General features: G+C 34.6%; 1 protein-coding gene across 2 annotated transcripts in view; it reads right to left on the bottom strand.

Moving 5' to 3' along the window:
* Positions 1 to 18,512, bottom strand: part of PIK3C3 (phosphatidylinositol 3-kinase catalytic subunit type 3) — a 106,030-nt gene that overhangs the window by 44,228 nt on the left and 43,290 nt on the right. For both annotated transcript variants that reach the window (XM_045527268.1, XM_045527269.1), the window contains 5 exons: positions 15,399 to 15,584; positions 11,608 to 11,762; positions 9,877 to 9,967; positions 6,224 to 6,291; positions 689 to 794 (listed from right to left, as the gene is read on the bottom strand). In XM_045527268.1, coding sequence (XP_045383224.1) covers positions 689 to 794; positions 6,224 to 6,291; positions 9,877 to 9,967; positions 11,608 to 11,762; positions 15,399 to 15,584 — 606 coding nt within the window. The remainder of the gene's footprint in view (positions 1 to 688; positions 795 to 6,223; positions 6,292 to 9,876; positions 9,968 to 11,607; positions 11,763 to 15,398; positions 15,585 to 18,512) is intronic.

Raw genomic sequence — 18,512 nt, 5'->3', positions numbered from 1 at the left:
AAAAGATGCTATGAAGTAAATATTTCTGTAGCAAAGTTACAGATTAATATGTGACAGTTTTCACTACCTTGGCACCCTCTACTGGCCGAACTGTGACATTGCTTTAAGAATTAAAAGAACACCAGCAGATTTAGGCCTCACAATCTCTTAACTGTTGAAGAAGCAAAAATGTAAGTCATATAAGTTATATAAAGTATCTGCAATATAACTATTGCTAGATTTCTGGGAATGTATATAGCCTTGATAAGTACTGTCCAGAATATAAAATAGAAAAGGAAATAAAAAAGCAAAGCTTTATTTTTTAAATTCCATGTATAGGTTTATTGCATTAAATCAGGGATTAACAAACTTTCTGTAAAGGACCAGAGAGTAAATATTTGAGGCCTTCTTGGCTATACTGTTTCCATTACAACTATTAAACTGCTATTGTAGTGGAAAAGTAGCCACAGACAATATGAAAACAAATGAGTATGACTACGTTCCAATAATTTTTCTATCAACACTGAAATTTGAATTTCATGCAATTTTCAGGCATCACAAAATATTATTCTTCTTTTGATTTGTTTTCCACCATTTAAAAATATAAGAAAGTTTCTTAGCTCATGGATGTACCAAAACAGGCAACAGGCCAAATTTGGCCCATTTGGCCAAATTTGGCAATTTGTCAACACCCACTTTGAATGGTTACCTTCAACAATGCTTGGCTGAACCTTCTCATTACATTCAAGTACATCTCATGGGTCTTTGGATCTCTCTGCTGAGTATCTTGATCTTCACATTCCACAATCACATACCTTAAAAATAAGTTTAAGTCATTCATGTGATATAAAAACTCAGGTTCATTTTGAAAATATTTATACTTTCACATTAAAACAGACAAATTCATATTTGCGAAAATAACTAAACTGTAGTAATAAAACACATTTTATCACCACTTCTTAATGTGAAAAATTAAGGAGCAACATACACAACCATCAAAAGCAGGTAAGCTAACAGTAGTAATGCCTTAATTTGTACAATATCCTAGATTTTCTAAAAATTTTGTCACCAAAAAAAGCATTTTCTCTTATTAGCTTCTGAGGTACTTAGAGTACTAACGTCCTCAAAAATCATCTAAGCTCACATATATACCAAATAACTCAGCAAGAACTATTATTTTCATAATCTATGTAACACTTCAATACTTTGGTATTACACAGGTGCTCTAACTCTGAAAACTACTCTGAAGCTACTTCTCTCAGTAACATACTTTGGAAAGATGAATTTAATTTTAAATTTTGTTTTTCCTTTCCCATCCAATTTCCCCATTTCTTAAAAATCTATATATAATCTTCAACTTTTCTATTACAAAACTGTGGGTTTAGAGACTTAAAGGTATTTTAAATGTTTTCTTAAACCTAAGCTGCTTATACAGTTTCACAAACTCAAGTTTTCTCAGAAGTCTGATGGAAACAAATGTATGAATCACTTGAATGTAAGAAAACAGGGAGAGGTAGAGCTGTGACCAAACCAGAGAACACAAACCCTACCTAAAACTTTTGTTGGCACTGTGTGTTCAATTTGTGGTCCATGCATCTATAGCCAAACTTAGCTAACACTCCCCTGCCTCAGAAACCTATACTCAATTAGTCACCACACCTTGTTGACTTTTCCTATTAAATGCCTCTTACAATGGTTCTGTATTATGCAGCCCTATCGGGAATCAAATGGCAGATACCACAAATCTAGCCTCTCTTAAATCTAAAAAGAAACTCAATTCAATGACACTAAATTTTTCATCTTTAAAATACTTTTATCATGTCCCATCTGTGTTAACAAAAACATCAATGGTTACCTCTTTTCTATGATTTTAAAACAGGTTGTATGGCCCCAAGTTTCTCCTTCAAACTTTCACTATCCCCAGTTTATGCCCTCATGCTCTACTCAGGTCAATGCCCTAATATCCCTCAATAGATACCCACTTTATACTTTTGCTCGTGTTGTAGTACTGTCCAGAAATACCTTCCCTATCTCTTCACCTTTCCATATTCTACTCATCCTTCAAGCTTAGCTGCCATTTTCTCTTCCAGGAGGTCTTGGATCCTAACAATTTTTTCCTTCTCTGACTTCCTATAATAGGCATATCCTCTCACACAACTTGTGCTGATAATGTTCCCTGCTTGTCACTGTTTCACATGTTTATTATTTAGCACCCTTCATAGGTTATAAAGAAACTGACACCAGGTACCATATCTTTAAAGCTTTCAGTATCCCTTGATATATCCGATATAGTCTGATACACAGAAAAGTATTTTAAAGGATGATAAAAGTAAGAGCTGTCCCTTTCCTACTTCCCAGTGCAATGCTTTACCATGACAATTACAGATGTTCTAGCAGTCCCAAGTCATATATAACCTGGAGTTTTCCGTAAAGTGGTATGAGAAGTTGAACCATGACAAACATCCACCACTAGATCATATTTCCAAGAATTCAAAACCAAAAATTCAAGAAGGCATTCCCAAATCTTGAATCAAGAATGTCTTTTAGAACTTCTAGAGCCATCACTAGACACATATGACTATTTAAATTAAAATTCAAAATTCAGTTTCTCAGTCACATTATCAACATTTCAAGTGCTCTGTAGCTATTAATACATACACAGAATGGAAGATCATTTCCATCACTGCAGAAGGTCATAGATAATTAAACTAAAAACAACTAAATGTTTGGTTATTTCAGGACAACACCTAAAAACGCCAAAAAGGCAGTGGTTCTAAACTGTATAACTGTCAATATGGTCTTAAATCCAATGCATATCCTTCTACCCATTAGTTAAAGTCTTTGATTATCTCCGTCACCTTAGTATATTCAGTGTCTTTTCTTGTGTGTTTACACAGCAAACCCATTTCTGAATGAACATACAGATGACCACAATATACAGGCCCACTCCTGTGTTAAGGACTTTCTGCCACCAAGTAAGCACTATGGCTGCAGCTATTTCCTGTTTTTGAAGGTAGACACTGATGCTCATGGTAAGGGTCAAGTATTAAACACCTCTGAAAAGTCATTCAAACCAAAGTTCTGTTACAAAGAAAAAGTCCATCCAAAATAAAAATGACAGTGTCATCTTCAAATATGAAAGACAAGGTATCAAGACTAGAAGACCTAGATTTGAATCACTTTTGAGTTTTCTGTTCACACCAATAAATTAGATTCTACAAAGCACTCTAAGGCATTCCTTTGAAAACTGTCATCTTAAAGTAGAAATGCAGACAAAATTGTCTGGTTACCCATTTTAAGATGACATCAGTGAGCTACCTGTTTCCTGGCAATTTAATTTTGTGGAGTAAATAACCTTTATTACCTTGAAAGGTCTTAAAAGTTATAGAAAACATGTCAAAGGATCCAAAGTTTACTCTCAATTTCAACATACTGCAATGGCTATAAAAATCTGGAACAATTTATAGATACTGATGCCCAATATTTTACAGATTGGAGACTATAACTCCCCTCTGTGGCTTAAAAGGTTGACACTATTCATTTTAAAACGATTGTCAGCACAACTGTAAAACCCTCAGGGTTTAGCTATGGCAAGAATCCTGTTTAAATCACTAGAAAGGGAACAAATGAAAAAAAGGAAATTCAAATGTTCAAAAGGAAATAGTACAACCAATTAAAATTGATGTTTTAATACATTTGTTATAATAGAGTAAGCTTAGAATGAGAGGCATTTAAATTCTTACATTTGATTATTTTTATATTATTTTGTCCATGTTCAAAGGAAGAGAATGATCATTTTAAACCAACTATTTGAAGTTTTTCCCCATATTTTTACCCTACATTCACAAAAGCAGTGTCTACAAAAGTCAAGAGTCCACATCAATAGCTTTTCTCCTCATGAGTATTTCTGAATATGTAATATGCAGACTGTAAATATGGGAAAAACAATTACTCCTTAGAGAATGAATAGACACAGCACATGCAATTGCCTCAATGAATCAGAGATATAGTGGGAAAACACAAATCAAATCTAAGTTTGATGGAATGCTTATAAGACTGGGAACGTGGGCTGTACTTTGTTTATTATCTACGAAGAAAACAGAGTGCTGTTTCTGAACAGAAACAGCTGCCATGTTGGAAACTGTTAATCTAATAGGTTTCCTACTGTTTACCCACTTTCAGAATAATTTGAAAATTCTTCCTACTTTCAATAAGGGTTTAAAGATTCTATCAAAACTAATTTCAAATGTGAAATGAAATCTGGTCTACAGTCGAATCCCAAGAATACAAAATTTCAAAGTTCCTCATAATCAATATATACACATACGACTCTTACAATAGTGACTACTCTATACTATAAGTTCTGAGCCAGAGAAAAGTTTCCACAAATATTGTAAGAATACAAAAATATCTATAAAGGAATTCTTAAAATCCTAATTTTTAAAATACCTAAGAAGCTTTAAAAAAACTCAAATAATTGGCAACATACCCCATACATTTTTCTCTTTACTCTCTATCTAAAATATTTAGATTTTCATGAGAAAATATTTTTCTATAATACCAGCGAATAGACATATGCTTAAGAATTCAGATCAGAATACAGAGAACATTAGGAAGCAAGAGGTTACATTACAAGGAAAAAGTAGCAATTTGGTAATATGAGAATTTCAAAGTAAATTTTTCAAAGAAGAAATGGTGTTAATAACTAGCCAAAACATTCTGTCGGTATATTTTCAAGGACATACTGAAATTTAATGTGAGGGAAATGTAGTTTTATGAATATTATATTAAACTGCTAAAGTAAAAGTAGGGAACTATTTTTCTCCCCATTATTGAGGCCCACGGTGGCGGGTGGTTGGTAGAAATCACAGGTTCCAAAAGGGAAAAAAAATGACTGATTTAGTTAAGATGGTTGATAGCAGTTTTTCTTTGTTGTAAAGAGAAACATAAAGGAGTAAACTAAACAAATATTGTTTATGTAAATAATGAACACATGTGTTCATTAAAAGATTGCTCCAATCTAGTAACCTACTACTTGGCTATGGGGCAGTATCCAGAATAATATTATCCTTGGAGAGTGAGAGAATGAAGTTAAAGATTGATTTGACCCACAGAACAGTTTCTCTAAACCCAGTTTAAAGCAAGACAGTATTGTTAAATTTCCTCAAGAAAACCAAAATGCTTTATTATTATTCAGAAATACAAGTTGAGCATTCCTTATCTGAAGAGCTTGGGAGCAGAAGAATTTTGGATTTTGAAATATTTATATTATACGTAGCATTTCAAATCTGAAAATCCAAAATCCAAAATGCTCGAATGAACACATTTTTTTGAACATCATGTAAACATTGAAAAAGTTTCAGATTTAGGAGCATTTCAGATTTCACATTTTTAGATTTGGATGCTCAACCTATAATGAGCTTTTAGAATGGACATCTACTAATTTGCACCATTTAAGTTAAGGCTGTAAACAGAGCAGCAAGATGAGATCAGAGATCATTTCTACAGTTAAAAAATTTCAAGTATGTCAAGAAGCTTAAAAAGGAATATTTAGTTTTCCAATACTTAGAAACTAAGGCCATTCATTCTATGCCTCCTGTGCCTTCGTTTCTCTTTCCTTCAACTCACTCAGGATATTGTTCTTATGTGAAATAAAGATACTTGTACTTGTCCCATTTAATCTCACAGGGACAAATGAAAAAAGATCCCTAAAATACTCTGCAAATGGCAAAGTTGTAGAAAAATGATGTAATCCTAAGTCAGCTTCTACCAAGTTCAGTTACAAGCCTCAGCTTCAGTTTCCTCATGTTTAAAATGAGATAAGGTAACAAGGTAACTCTGGATTCTAACTTCCTATTTTTAAATGATTCCAATGTTTTGGTAAATAATGTGAAAATATATACTTTGGTAAATAATGTGAAAATATACTCTTGATGGACTGTGAAGTATCATACTCTCACTACTTAAATAGCATAGAAGACAAACAGATATCAAACTGAAAATACTCATGACCTTATCTACTTTCTTCTAGCTCCCGAAAAGTTAGCATAGGGAAGAGAAACAGTGGTGCTAACAAACATTTCTATAAGCCCAGCTATAAATGAATACAGCTAGATAAAAATACTGTATCTAGACTTTTGATCACTGTTCACATCTTATTTTAAACTGTCTTTAAATTTACAGCATAAGAAAAAATTGTCCTTAAGAGTAATAAGAAAATAAACATAAAATTACTTCCACATACCAGTATAAATAATTAGCCAACGTAGAGTTTTTGCAGGCTCTTGAGATCAGGAATGTACACAGATCTTGCTGAAAGAATAAAAGAAATGCATAAATATTACCATCTGCTATTAACAGGAGTGAGGTAAGCAAGTCTGTATTTTATTATCAGTTTTCATCTGTATACCTTATGTCAGAGATTGGATTTTCATCCATCCCTCCATCCATCCATCCAGTATTTATTCTAGACCAAACAATATGTAAGAGGTTAGGATGCCACATTTCACAGAGCTCCTTGTCCTCCTAGAGCTTAATATTTGGTAGAGAAGAGAGACATTAAAGAAGCAGTCATAGAAATAATTTAGGTTGGGAGGTTAGAAAAGGCAGCAATGAGGACCTGACATTCAGGCAAGACCAAAATGACACTATGTACAAAGGCTCTGAGTTTGGCTTGTTCAAGTAATTTTAAACGTAGCTAAAATACAGTGAATATACTAAAGTAAAAGAGGCTGAAAAGACAAGCAAGGGTCACATTATGTGACTAAAATAGTATTATTGGGTACAGATTTTATTTTAAAAGCAATGGATTCCCAACAAAAGATCCTAACAGGAGGGTGAGATGATCTGATTTACATTTTATGAAAATGACTCTGGCTACTCTAAAAAGTATGGACGAGATCAGTGAGGATGCTATTAGAGTAGTCTAGAAGAGAGAACAGTGAGAGTGGAGATGGAGAGAAGGAGACAAATTGAAGAATTATCTTAGAAGTATAATTAACGGGACTTGCAGATAGAGAGGAAACAGGAAACAAAGGAATGGACAGTAAACTACCGAATTTCTGGATTTAGCAAATGTGTTGATTTGTTATGTCACAGATGGAAATTTTAGATGAGGAGCTGGCTATGGAGTGAGGGGAAAGAGTTGTATTATATTTTGAAATATTAAATTTGAAATACCTGGCAGATAAACAATGGAGATCAAGTAGGTATCTGGATACATGAATCTGAAACCCAGATGAGAGATCTGAGCTAGAAATATAAATTTGAGTTTATTAGTACAGCCTAGGGCAAGAGCATAAATTGAGACTAGAAGAGGACCCTGAGGAACATTAAGATGTCGAGCAGAGGAGAAACTGCTGACAAAGGAAACTGAGAACGAATAGCAAGAGAGATGAAGAGGAAAACAAGGGATATATGGTATCACCTAAACCATGAGAAGAGTTCGTTTTTCAAGAAGAAAGTTACTTACTTTGCTCAATACTCTAAGAGGAACCGTAAAGTATATATAATCAAAAACATTAAAGTCATTTAATAACTTAGCAAAGCAAGTTTTAAGCAAAAGCCAGAATGACATGGACTAAAGACTGGAAAGGAAGGAAGGGAAAAGTATGTATAAACAATTCCTTCGAGAAGGAAGAAAATAAAATGCTGTTCAAGGGATGTGGTGTCGAGGGAGAGCTTTATTTGTTTTTCTGAATTTTTAAGATGGAAAGTACTAACACATACTTGAATATTTCTATCAGGAAAAGAAAATAGCATATAGTTGAAGAGAGTTATGTTTCTTCTGTGTAAAAAAAACAAAAGGAAAGGATGGGAAGGGATTCAGGTCTATAAATTTGGTGATGGGAAACTAAGACCATTCTCACCTAGTAGCTTCTATTGTTTCGATTAAGTGTTAGGCAGAATTGTCATCTGCAGATTGGGAGGCTCGGTATGAAGAACAGAGCGGAAAAGGTATGAAAAAATCTCTGTAGAGCAGGGAGATCAACCTATCTAGAGAAATGTAAGATGGCAGAGAGCACTGAGTGCTCATCTGAGGTTTCTGATCATGAATTTAGAGTGACGCCCCCCCCAACAGTAGGATGTAAGCTCCAAGAAGACAAAGGCTGTGGCTGTTTTGTTTTCTGCTGCATCAACCCCAGCACCCAGAACAGTTTCTGGTACATATTAAGAGCTCAAAAAATATATGTGAATGAATCAATCAATGAATTAGCTTTGAAAGGGCAAAATAATTAGATGTAGGGGGATGGTTTAAAGAGCTTATCTAAGGATTCTATGATCCTGTGATTTAAAAATTCCTTTTTCAGTTAAGCATTTTCTGTTATATCAAGAAGTGTGCAAACACGCAAACGTTAATGTTTACTAGTTAAAACAAAAGATTCATTCAGTCATTAACTCCTAAAATCTGACTAAAAGCAATAAAAAAAAAAAAATCAAATGAACTTTTTTGTCTCTCTCTTTTTTTATTTTTATAGCTTCAGGAGGCACAAGTGCAGTTTTGTTACATGGATTTATCTGTGTAGTGGTGAAGTCTGGGCTTCTACTGTAACTATCAACTGAATAGTGTACGCGGTATCCATTAAATACTTTCTCATCCCTCATCCCACTCCCAACCTCCCACCCTTCTGAGTCTCTAATATCTATTATTCCACCCTATATGTACACATTATTCAGTTTCCATGTATAAGTGAGAACACAGGGTGTGTGACTTTCTAAGTTATTTCACCTAACTAAGCTGGTGGCCTCCAGTTCTCCATCCATGTAGTTACAAAGACATGATTTCATTTTCTTTGGCTGAGTAGTATTACATAGTATATATTCATATACCACATTTTCTTTATCTAATCATCTGTTGATGGACACTTAGGTTGATTCCATATCTTTGCTATTGTGAATAGTGCTGCAACAAACATGAGTGCAGGTATCTTTTTGATATAATGATTTCTATTCCTTTGGGTAGGTAGCCAGCAGTGGAATTGCTGGATCAAATGGTACATCTATTCTTAGTTCTTTGAGAAATTTTTATACTGTTTTCCATAGAGGTTGCACTAATTTACATTCCCACCAACACTGTATAAACCTTCCCTTTTCTCCATATCCTAGCCAACCTCTATTGTTTTTTGACTTTAAAATAATAGCTATTCTGACTGGTGTAAGATGGTCTCTCCTTGCAGTTTTAATTTGCATTTCTCTGATGATCAGTGATGTTAAGCATTTTTTCAAATGTTTCCTGGTCACCTGTTATGTCTTTTTTTGAAAAATGCCTGTTCATGACCTTTGCACCCACTTTATAATGGGGTTGTTTCTTAAGAAAAAAATTCTAACATCAAAATATGTATTATTTGTTTTTAACATCAGGAGTGTGAAAGTTTCTTCTTAAATTAGAAGTCTTGGGGACAAATTCAACAATACATACTAAATCAGCTTCTGCAATTCACTTGCAAATGTACTTTTCGAAGTAGCACTAGTCTAATAGGTCTGTTTTACCTCAAAAATGAGTCTACTCATCTGTATGGTTAAAAGCAGCTGCTTAGTTTATTATCCCTACCATCAAAGTCATACATTTCTACAGTGTAATCACAAACACTGACAATTACAGTTATGTTCATAAATACACTGACAATAAATATTCTGAGTTTCCCTAATAAAATATTTAAGCCCATTTTCATATTGCATATGAATCCATTTATATGCCCCAAGCACCAATAAAATGAATTGAGGATTATCTGGCACTTTATCCTGAGGGGAAAAGTCATAAACATGCATCATAAAATGAGTTATTTAATAAAGTTGTAATATTTGGTTATTTAATCAAAATCAAGGTTTTAAAGAAAGACATAACGTGTTTATCTAGTAGGATCTCTCCAGTAAGATGCCAGAAAGCTTTGTACTCACCTCCAGATTTTCACCATCTGAAACTTCTTTTGTTTTAGATGCAGGAGGAGGGGAAGATACTGCAGGAAGAGGGCTGGTTATAATTTGGGAGCTGAAAAAGTAATAGGAGAGATCACTGAAACGTGAAATACTCCATCTATAGGAGAAGACACAAATTTTTTAGCATAGTTCACCTCAATTGTGTCTGGTTAATGCATCACTTCCTAAAATGTGTTCTGTGTAACACTAGAGTCACATTATGTTCTGGGAAAAGTAACATTATGCCCCATGGTCAAAAATTATGGGTTACAGCCTCTTGTGAAATTTATGTGCAAGTTTGCATATTAAAGGTTTTGATAAGTACTGTGTTCTTTTTTAAAGTCCATTTAAGTTTAAACCAGCATTTCCCAAACATATCCAGCCACAAGACCCCCAGCTATTTTTTATCTTTTTCAAAACAAAGTTTAAAAAGAAAAAAAAAAAAAACCTCACAAAATTATTGGCTAGTAGACCATAAATTGGAAATACTGGGTAACAGCTTTCATCCGTTATAAAATTTCAAATACACTTTTCCCAATAAAACATTCTATGTGGCATAAGTAAGGAAAAAGGTAAATAAGCATGACTTGAGGTTGAAGACCTCTAATATATAGTGAGAGAAAACATAAAGGGTCTCTTTTCTTAAAAATAGAAAACTATAAAGTAGCCTAGGAAAGAAAAAATGTTTACTTTATTCCTCTTTTTCCATTCTTCTCCAAATAAACCATGGAAGATAAAGCCTAGCATTAGCATAATCATAAAGAAGAATTCAGAAATCCAATCTTGAGCTCATGTAATAATTGAAATGACTAGACTGATTTAGGAAATCTGAAATCTAGATCTGCTTCTGTCATTAACAAACCTCATGACTTTCTGAAAACCATTTTGTATCACTGAGCCTCAGAATTTTTACCCAAAAGTTCCTATTTATTTCAAATTTTAAGACTTTTTGAAAAGAAAAATGGGAAAGTAGAAAGAAAATGAGCTTTGGAGTCAACTCTACCCTTTGCAAGACATAAGACTTTGGGCAATTCATTTAACTTCTCTTTAAGTCCTTCATCTCTAAATTAGGGATATGAATACCAACCTCAGAGGATAGTTGTCACATGATAATGTATGTGGACCACATCACACAGTATCATATACAAAGGTCAGATTTTCTAATTGTTATTGTTGTTAACGATTAACTTTCAATTCAAATAATATGCTATTTTTCAAGTATAACTTACTAAAGAGGTAAAAGCAGTTAATAAAAAATACAATTTTTCATTAAACTATTTGAGCTAACATGCCTTTTCCTTCATTTTATTTTAACATAAGTAACAGTAGCTAACACATACTGAGCACTATATATCAGACAGTTTCTTATGAATATTAACTCATTTAATGATCAAATGACTCTTAAAGATCAGCTACTATTGCTATCCTCATTTTTAAGATGAGAAACTGGGGACACATAGAGAATACATAATGTATACAAGTTTGCACAGCTAGTAAGTGGCAGAGTCAAGATTTTAACTCAGGTATTCTGACTCAATAGCCTGCACAACAGTAGTTTCTAATATAGTGAGTGCTCATGCCATAGTCACTGGCAAAAGTTCAAAATAAGTAATACTAGGGTTTGGTATATCTAGGAGGAAGGGAAAGAAGGTAACAACGTGAAAGGGGGGAAAACTATTGAATTTGAAAATATGCCCTCCTGGATATCCATACCTATCTATTTCTGCAGAATTTATTCCAGAAGTTGACACACTCTCTGACACTGAACCCTGACTATCCTTCTTGGTAGGTTCCAATCCATTCTTTATATCATCAAAGTTTTCATATTTGAGAGCCTGGACCAGCTGTAATAAGTACATCAACAAGTCCTGGAAAACAGACAAAAAGCAAGCTAATATTAGAAAACAAAGCTAATATGATTATAGACATAATTTATTCCAACATATCAAGGTAACATTTTACTTTTATCTACTACTTTTCAGCTGTGTTGTCTTTGGCATGTTACTGTTACTTCCCCACTCCATGCCTCACAGAGTCCTCATCTGTGAAATGGACATAATACAAAAACCTTAGAGAAGAACATAAGGATTAAATCAGTTAATAAAAGGAAGTCACAGAATAGTGTCTGGTACAGAGTAAGTGGCCAGAGTAAATGACTTGTTTAAAGTAGTAGTATCCAAAAAGGGGGAAAAAAAAAACAAAAAAAAAAGAGAGTAAGGGGTTGGGAGGATCAAGATGGCTCATGTAAAACAGAAATTAAGAAAGAATTCCTTTCTCCAGCAATAGATAACTGCATTCTATGTTTAACATTACATAACAAACTCCAAATTTTCAGGTTTTCAAAGAATTTCTTCTTTTTCCAGTTAGGATTTTAAAAAATCTTATGTTGTTATTTTCCTGAAAGCTCAGGTTTTACAGCATTTGGGTTGCTTCTTAAATGTAAGATCCTATAAAACTGCACATACCCCATCCATGGAAAATTGTCTTCCATGAAACTTAGGAAGGGGTGGGGGGCACACAAAGCAGGAGGTAAGGGTCAGGGAGCAAGTGAAATTTCATCTGTATTTACAGCTCAGAAAACTTTCATCTTTTTAAGGTACTTATCACCATCTGATTTGTTGCTCATTTGGTAATCTATATTCAAACTACACTTTCCTTCATTTGTATGAAAATGAATTAACTTCAATAGTAGGTACAAAGTCTGTTTTCTCATTATATAGTCACATCTTGAAAAATACAAAATTCCTCCAAGCATGAAGGACACAATCATTCAAGTAAAACAAAGCAAAAAAGAAAAAAAAAATCAAGTTTCTATCTTAGGCAATTCAGTAAAAATTTCCCAAGAGCTATGTAATTTTATCTAGATAGTGATCATCATTTTTCCCAAGAACAAGTTAATTCTAATGCTTCAGAGTGCAAATGCAAAGTGCTATGTCAAAGTCACTCACTGACTTCCCATTTCTTATTGAATTAAGTGTAACTATTCATACAGGCATTTTCAGTTAGAGACATGGGTTCTGATTTTACCTTCGCAACAGCTACATATACACCACACTCTTTCCTGTACTTTTCAGACTCATTGCTTTCACTCATACTGTTCTCTCCATTTGGAATATAAACTCCAACTGTGAAAACTGTACACTTCCTTGAATGTCTATCTCAAATATCACTTCCTCATTAAATTCTAAAGCAGAATCTCTCTCCTTCTGAACTGCACAGCAGTAAAATTATGACAAAAAAATTTTTAAATATGATATTAGCAAATCAAAGATTGGTATTAGATTAAGATTTATTTTATAAGTATATGGCTGACATAACATTAGGAAATCTATCAGCACACTTACAGTACACTAACAAATTAAAGATAAGAGACCATATGATATGAACAGGTACCAGAAGAGTGTGTGATAACATACAGAAGCCATGCTTGATTTACAGAGAGAGAGAGAGAGAGAGAAATGGGGGAAGAGAAAGAAAGAAAAGAGAGAGAGATACTCTCTAAACATAAACAAGAGCATTTGACTGAAACCAGTACAAAACACACATTAAAGAGTGAAATACTAAAAGCATTTCCATAATAATGAGCAATAAGGAGAGATGAACACTATCATTGCTATTATTTGCCATTATTATTTGTAGCTTTTAGCTAATACAGTGAAAGAAAAATAATATAGATTTGAAAAAAACATATACTGACTTTTTCAGATAGTATAGGAAACCCAAAAGGACAGGATGCGGAGCTTCCAGGCTTATGAAGATGAATGCATCCAGATGCCAGAAAGGCAGTACACTCTGAACTCCACAGGACACAAGCTCCTGTGCTTAGGACCTCACCATATATATCTCTTCAACTGGCTGTTCATTTGTATCCTTTAGAATATCCTTTGTAATAAATCAATAATAGTAAGCAATGTTTCCCTGAGTTTTTGTGAGTCAAATTATTGAACCTAAGGAGAGGGTCATGGGAACCTCTGATTTACAGCCAGTAGGCTAGAAGTCAGAGGGTATCGCAAAATAATCTAGTAGAGGTTAGGGGATTAGTTAGGGTAGATAGAGTGAGCAGTGTTATAGATGAAACAAGATTGGTTATGAGTTGGCAATTGCTAAAGATTGGTGAATTATATGTAAAGGTTCACTATACCATTGATTTCAGTGTTTAAATTTTACTATAATTAAACAGACACATACAATTATTGACATTAATGTTGACATTAATAAATGCTTCACTTGTTTCTTGAAATTCATATGCCACTACTAATTTAAAATGATTTCACTGGGTTTTTCCCCTAAAAAATGTCTTTGTCTTTGATAATAGTTATTCTATGGGATCAGCATTCCCATATATGTATTGAAGCTTGAAAAGTTATTCTACGTCCCGTAAGCCCAGCCTGCTGGCTAACATAAACTATTAGGTTATGTTTGAGAACACACTCACTCTGTAAAAATTAAGAAGAAAAAAATTGCTATTCTGTTTCATATCCCATAAAGAATTAGTAAAACTTAAAATCCAGCAATGCAATGTGTCAACACAAAGGAGTGGTCCTCCTTTGCTGATGGCCTTACATGTAGTCATGTACTGCATAAGGACATTTAGGTCAACAATGGACCGCATATATGACAGTGGTCCCATAAGGTTATATATCCATAACATAATACCCATCAGATTATAATTTTACTGTACCTTTTTTATGTTTAGATACACAAGTACTTACCACTGTGTTACAGCTGTCTGATACTCAAAATACAGTAACATGCTGTTCAAGTTTGTAGCCTAGCAGCCATAGGCTACACCATCTAACCTAGGTTTGTAGTAGGCGCTATCACCTAGGTTTGTTTAAATGTACTCTATGATGTTCACACAACGACCAAATTGACTGAGGATGCATTTCTCAGAACACACTCCAGTCATTAAGCGACACATGACTATATATACTAATAGTGGGCATAAAGTTTGAAATCTGCTTTCCAGAGGTTTCGAAGGCACCTTCAGAAAATCTACATGTACACGTAATTGTCAGCAGCTGAAAGTCTAAAGGAGGAGTTTGAAGGAGAGTAAGACGACCATGCATCTCTATGCTTTAAAGGACCCAAGGGCTTTTCAAGGCTACAATTAAATGTGGCTTGTTGTATACTGACTGATAGAGGGGATCTGAATTATTCCCTAGGTGGTGCTGCATTAAACCATTTTTCATTAGAATTCCTTTTTCCAGACAGAGCAATACAAGCTCTGCTGCCAGGTAAATGTCCTGGGAGAGATTGTCCTATCACGTAACAGATCAGGAAGTAAATTTTCATTTCACAGAGGAGTCCTTGGAGGAATATTTTAATTTTCCTTCTGAAAACACACCCAGTATATCCTCTTCCCTTCTAAAAATCTCTCTCGTGTGTGTGCGTGCGTGCTCGCTCTCTCTCTCTCTCTCACACACACACCCCAAACACAGTCTATAATTAGGCCCTAGTTTAAAATATACCCAGTTGAATGGAAGTAATGAATAATAATGTACCTCATCATCGGCCTGTCGCAATCGGGCAACAGCATAACGCCTCACTGTTGGATTGGTGTAGTGAGAGGATAACAGCTCCAATGAATCTTCTACATCCATTGGCTTCCATTTTCCCAGAAGTTCCAAGGCTTGTTTGGCCTCCTGAGGTAGATCCCAATTAACACATTTCAAGAATTTTGTCAAAGCCTAAAATCAGGAAAGATTGTAAAATTAGAAACAAGAGCCTGTTCACTAGGATAGGATACAGAAGGTCAAGGGTACTAGGCAGAGTTCCACTTGGTCCTGGTGGCAAAGTCAGAGAGTCAATGATAGACTACTTATGTAACACCGAATGAAGTTATACATACGATCCTAGAGAAGCACTGTAGGACAGAAAAAAAGCGTGTTTCCTGTAACTTTACATTTTCCCTGCCAAACCACTTGCAAAGCACTGTAAATTTTAAAACACATTGGCTTTTCTTCATTTTGCTTTTGTTATTTGAAAATACTATATAGGACTCAAATATGGAAATAGTTGAGACATGTCTCACGAACTCTAAGATGCCTTGGCGACAACATGCATTTTGTAACATCAACAGTGTGACAAAAACCACCACATCCACTCAATGAAAAATTCAGAAGCCAAGCACGGGTAGAAATTCCCACCACTAGTCTCACTCTCCATCACCTCCCAGGGTATGATCACTGGCTTTCCTAGATACCCACACATGAAAACTCAAACAAACTAGAATTTGTATACCTCTCTGATAAATAACTGCTTAAAACTCAAATCACACTCATAAAAATAAATAAGCACAAAAAGCAGCAGCAAATAATCTATGATTCAGCTAGCTGTGTGCAGCATCTTTCTGGAACCTCACTTCTTTAGATAGGGAGCGTACTGAAGTTTTCACAAGATTGTCAGTTAAGTAAATTATCTTGGAGTATAGTCCTTGCTTCATATAATAAATACTCTTTTAAAAATGGCACATGCTTGTTTTCTATAAAGAGCGACCCCTACTGCTGGATCTCGTAACTGACAACACTATCCTGGCTGAACCCAAAATGTCTTCTTTTCCTTTCCTCTAGGTATTTATCTGTGAATTATCTCTTGAACAAAGATAAAACTTTAAATTCCTGCCCTGCCCAAGTAAAATTTTTTATTAGTAAATTAACCACGTTCTCAAAAAATATCCACTTGGACAATAAAACACAACTTCTGGTTACTATGACACAAAATGAACTAAATTTTACTAAATTAAGAAAAAAAGGCACTATGAAGATTATCTAGTCCAATTGTAAATCTTACATAACCTCAGCAAACCTAAGTGGCTTACTCATCATCTCATAATGGTGAATGAGCTAGACCTAGAATCCAGGGCCACCAACTCTCAGCCCCATGCTTCTCTCACCACATGGTATACCTCCTTACCACTAAGGCACTGACATTCCCTAAGTAACTAAACCCATGCCCCTTGGAGCCATTATTCCACCAACAATCATCTCCTAACTCCATTCTCAGTCCTTGTCAATTATTTCCTAACAATACTTTCTATATTTCCCCTCAGTCTGATTCTCATTATATAACACATCTGGAATTTGACATAGCCTTCTAGCTAAGAGCCTCAATACTAGTTTCTCTTTTAATCATTTCACACAAACTCTAAGATGCTCGAGTTGGAAGTGATCTTAACACAAATCTCCCATTGTCAGCAGAAAATTATTCTACAACATCACTGCTAAGTAAAAGAAACCCAATATTTACTTAAGCAATTCCTAGAACTAATTTCCAAAGTAGCTGTCATATTCATAGATAGCTAAACCATTTTCTTTTGATTTTAACTATAATGAACCAAAAGACAAAAATTTCTTCACATTAACTTCTCATTGGTCAGTTTCACTCTGGAGAGAATGAGGGTAAATTCTGCCCCACACCACATGGATGCCTTTCTAATACTTGAAGGTGATTACCATACCATTATAGTGTGGTTTCAGTTAGATGGTAGACATAACTAATTAACTAACATTGGTTTCTTTCTGAAAACATCGCATTGACACTTCTCAACACAACGCAAACCTCTATTTCACTGAATTCCCATTGCCCTTCTATGCTTCAGTGAAATTAACCTATTTTATCCATGACTCTAACTCTGATTGACAAGCCTTCCTTATGCTCTTAACTGAAACAATGACAGCTTCTTTAAGGCCAGCTTGCCAAAAACTCAAGTTTTCCAGGAAGTTTTCAGCAACTTTCAGCTAGCTCTTCCTTTGGAAGTTGGCTCAATTTTACTACCATCATTTAAACTGCCAAATGCTTTTGTGGGCATTTTTACCTCTACAACTGGAGTCTGCATTCCCCAAGGACAGCTGTCCATTTCCTCTGCACCTCTCGCACACCATTTAGTTTAATGCTCCCTCTCTCCATATAGATTGCCCTACTAACTTATTCCATGAATTTATTTTGCACTTCTAAAATGTATTTCTAGGTTGAATGTGGAAACAAAGCAATACTTCTTAAATAACTACAGTGAAAGCTTTTCCATTTCACAGTACATCAGCAGTCTTAATAGAAATGTGTGGTGTGTACTTATTACAGGCAAATCTTGCAGCATGCCAATGTACTAAATTCAATAACTGAAACAATCTAACTCCTAGATTCTCAGATTTATACACTTATTAGTAAGATTTATAGAGTACACTGCTGCCAAAGAACATAAGGCACTGTACAAAGAATTTCACAACTTTATAATGTTAAATGTTACAAATGTAAACAAGAAGCCAATAGAATGAAGAAGGAAACAAGGAGGAGAAGAATGAGAAGAACAAAAAGTATAAGAATTTCAAGACAGTAATAATAATGTTGACAATTAACCCCAGGTCTTTTATAGATGCTTTATTTTTTTATTTTTTATTTTTTTGAGACAGAGTCTCATTCTGTTGCCTGGGCAAGTGCCATGGCATCAGCCTAGCTCACAGCAACCTCAAACTCCTGGGCTCAAGCGATCCTCCTGCCTCAGCCTCCCAAGTAGCTAGGACTACAGGCATGTGCCACCATGCCTGCTAATTTTTTCTATATATTTTTAGTTGTCCATATAATTTCTTTCTATTTTTAGTAGAGATGAGGTCTTGCTCTGG

Source organism: Lemur catta, chromosome 16 (genome assembly GCF_020740605.2).
Source record: "Lemur catta isolate mLemCat1 chromosome 16, mLemCat1.pri, whole genome shotgun sequence".
NCBI classification, from domain to species: Eukaryota; Metazoa; Chordata; class Mammalia; order Primates; family Lemuridae; genus Lemur; species Lemur catta.
This window is presented reverse-complemented; position numbering and strand designations above follow the sequence as displayed.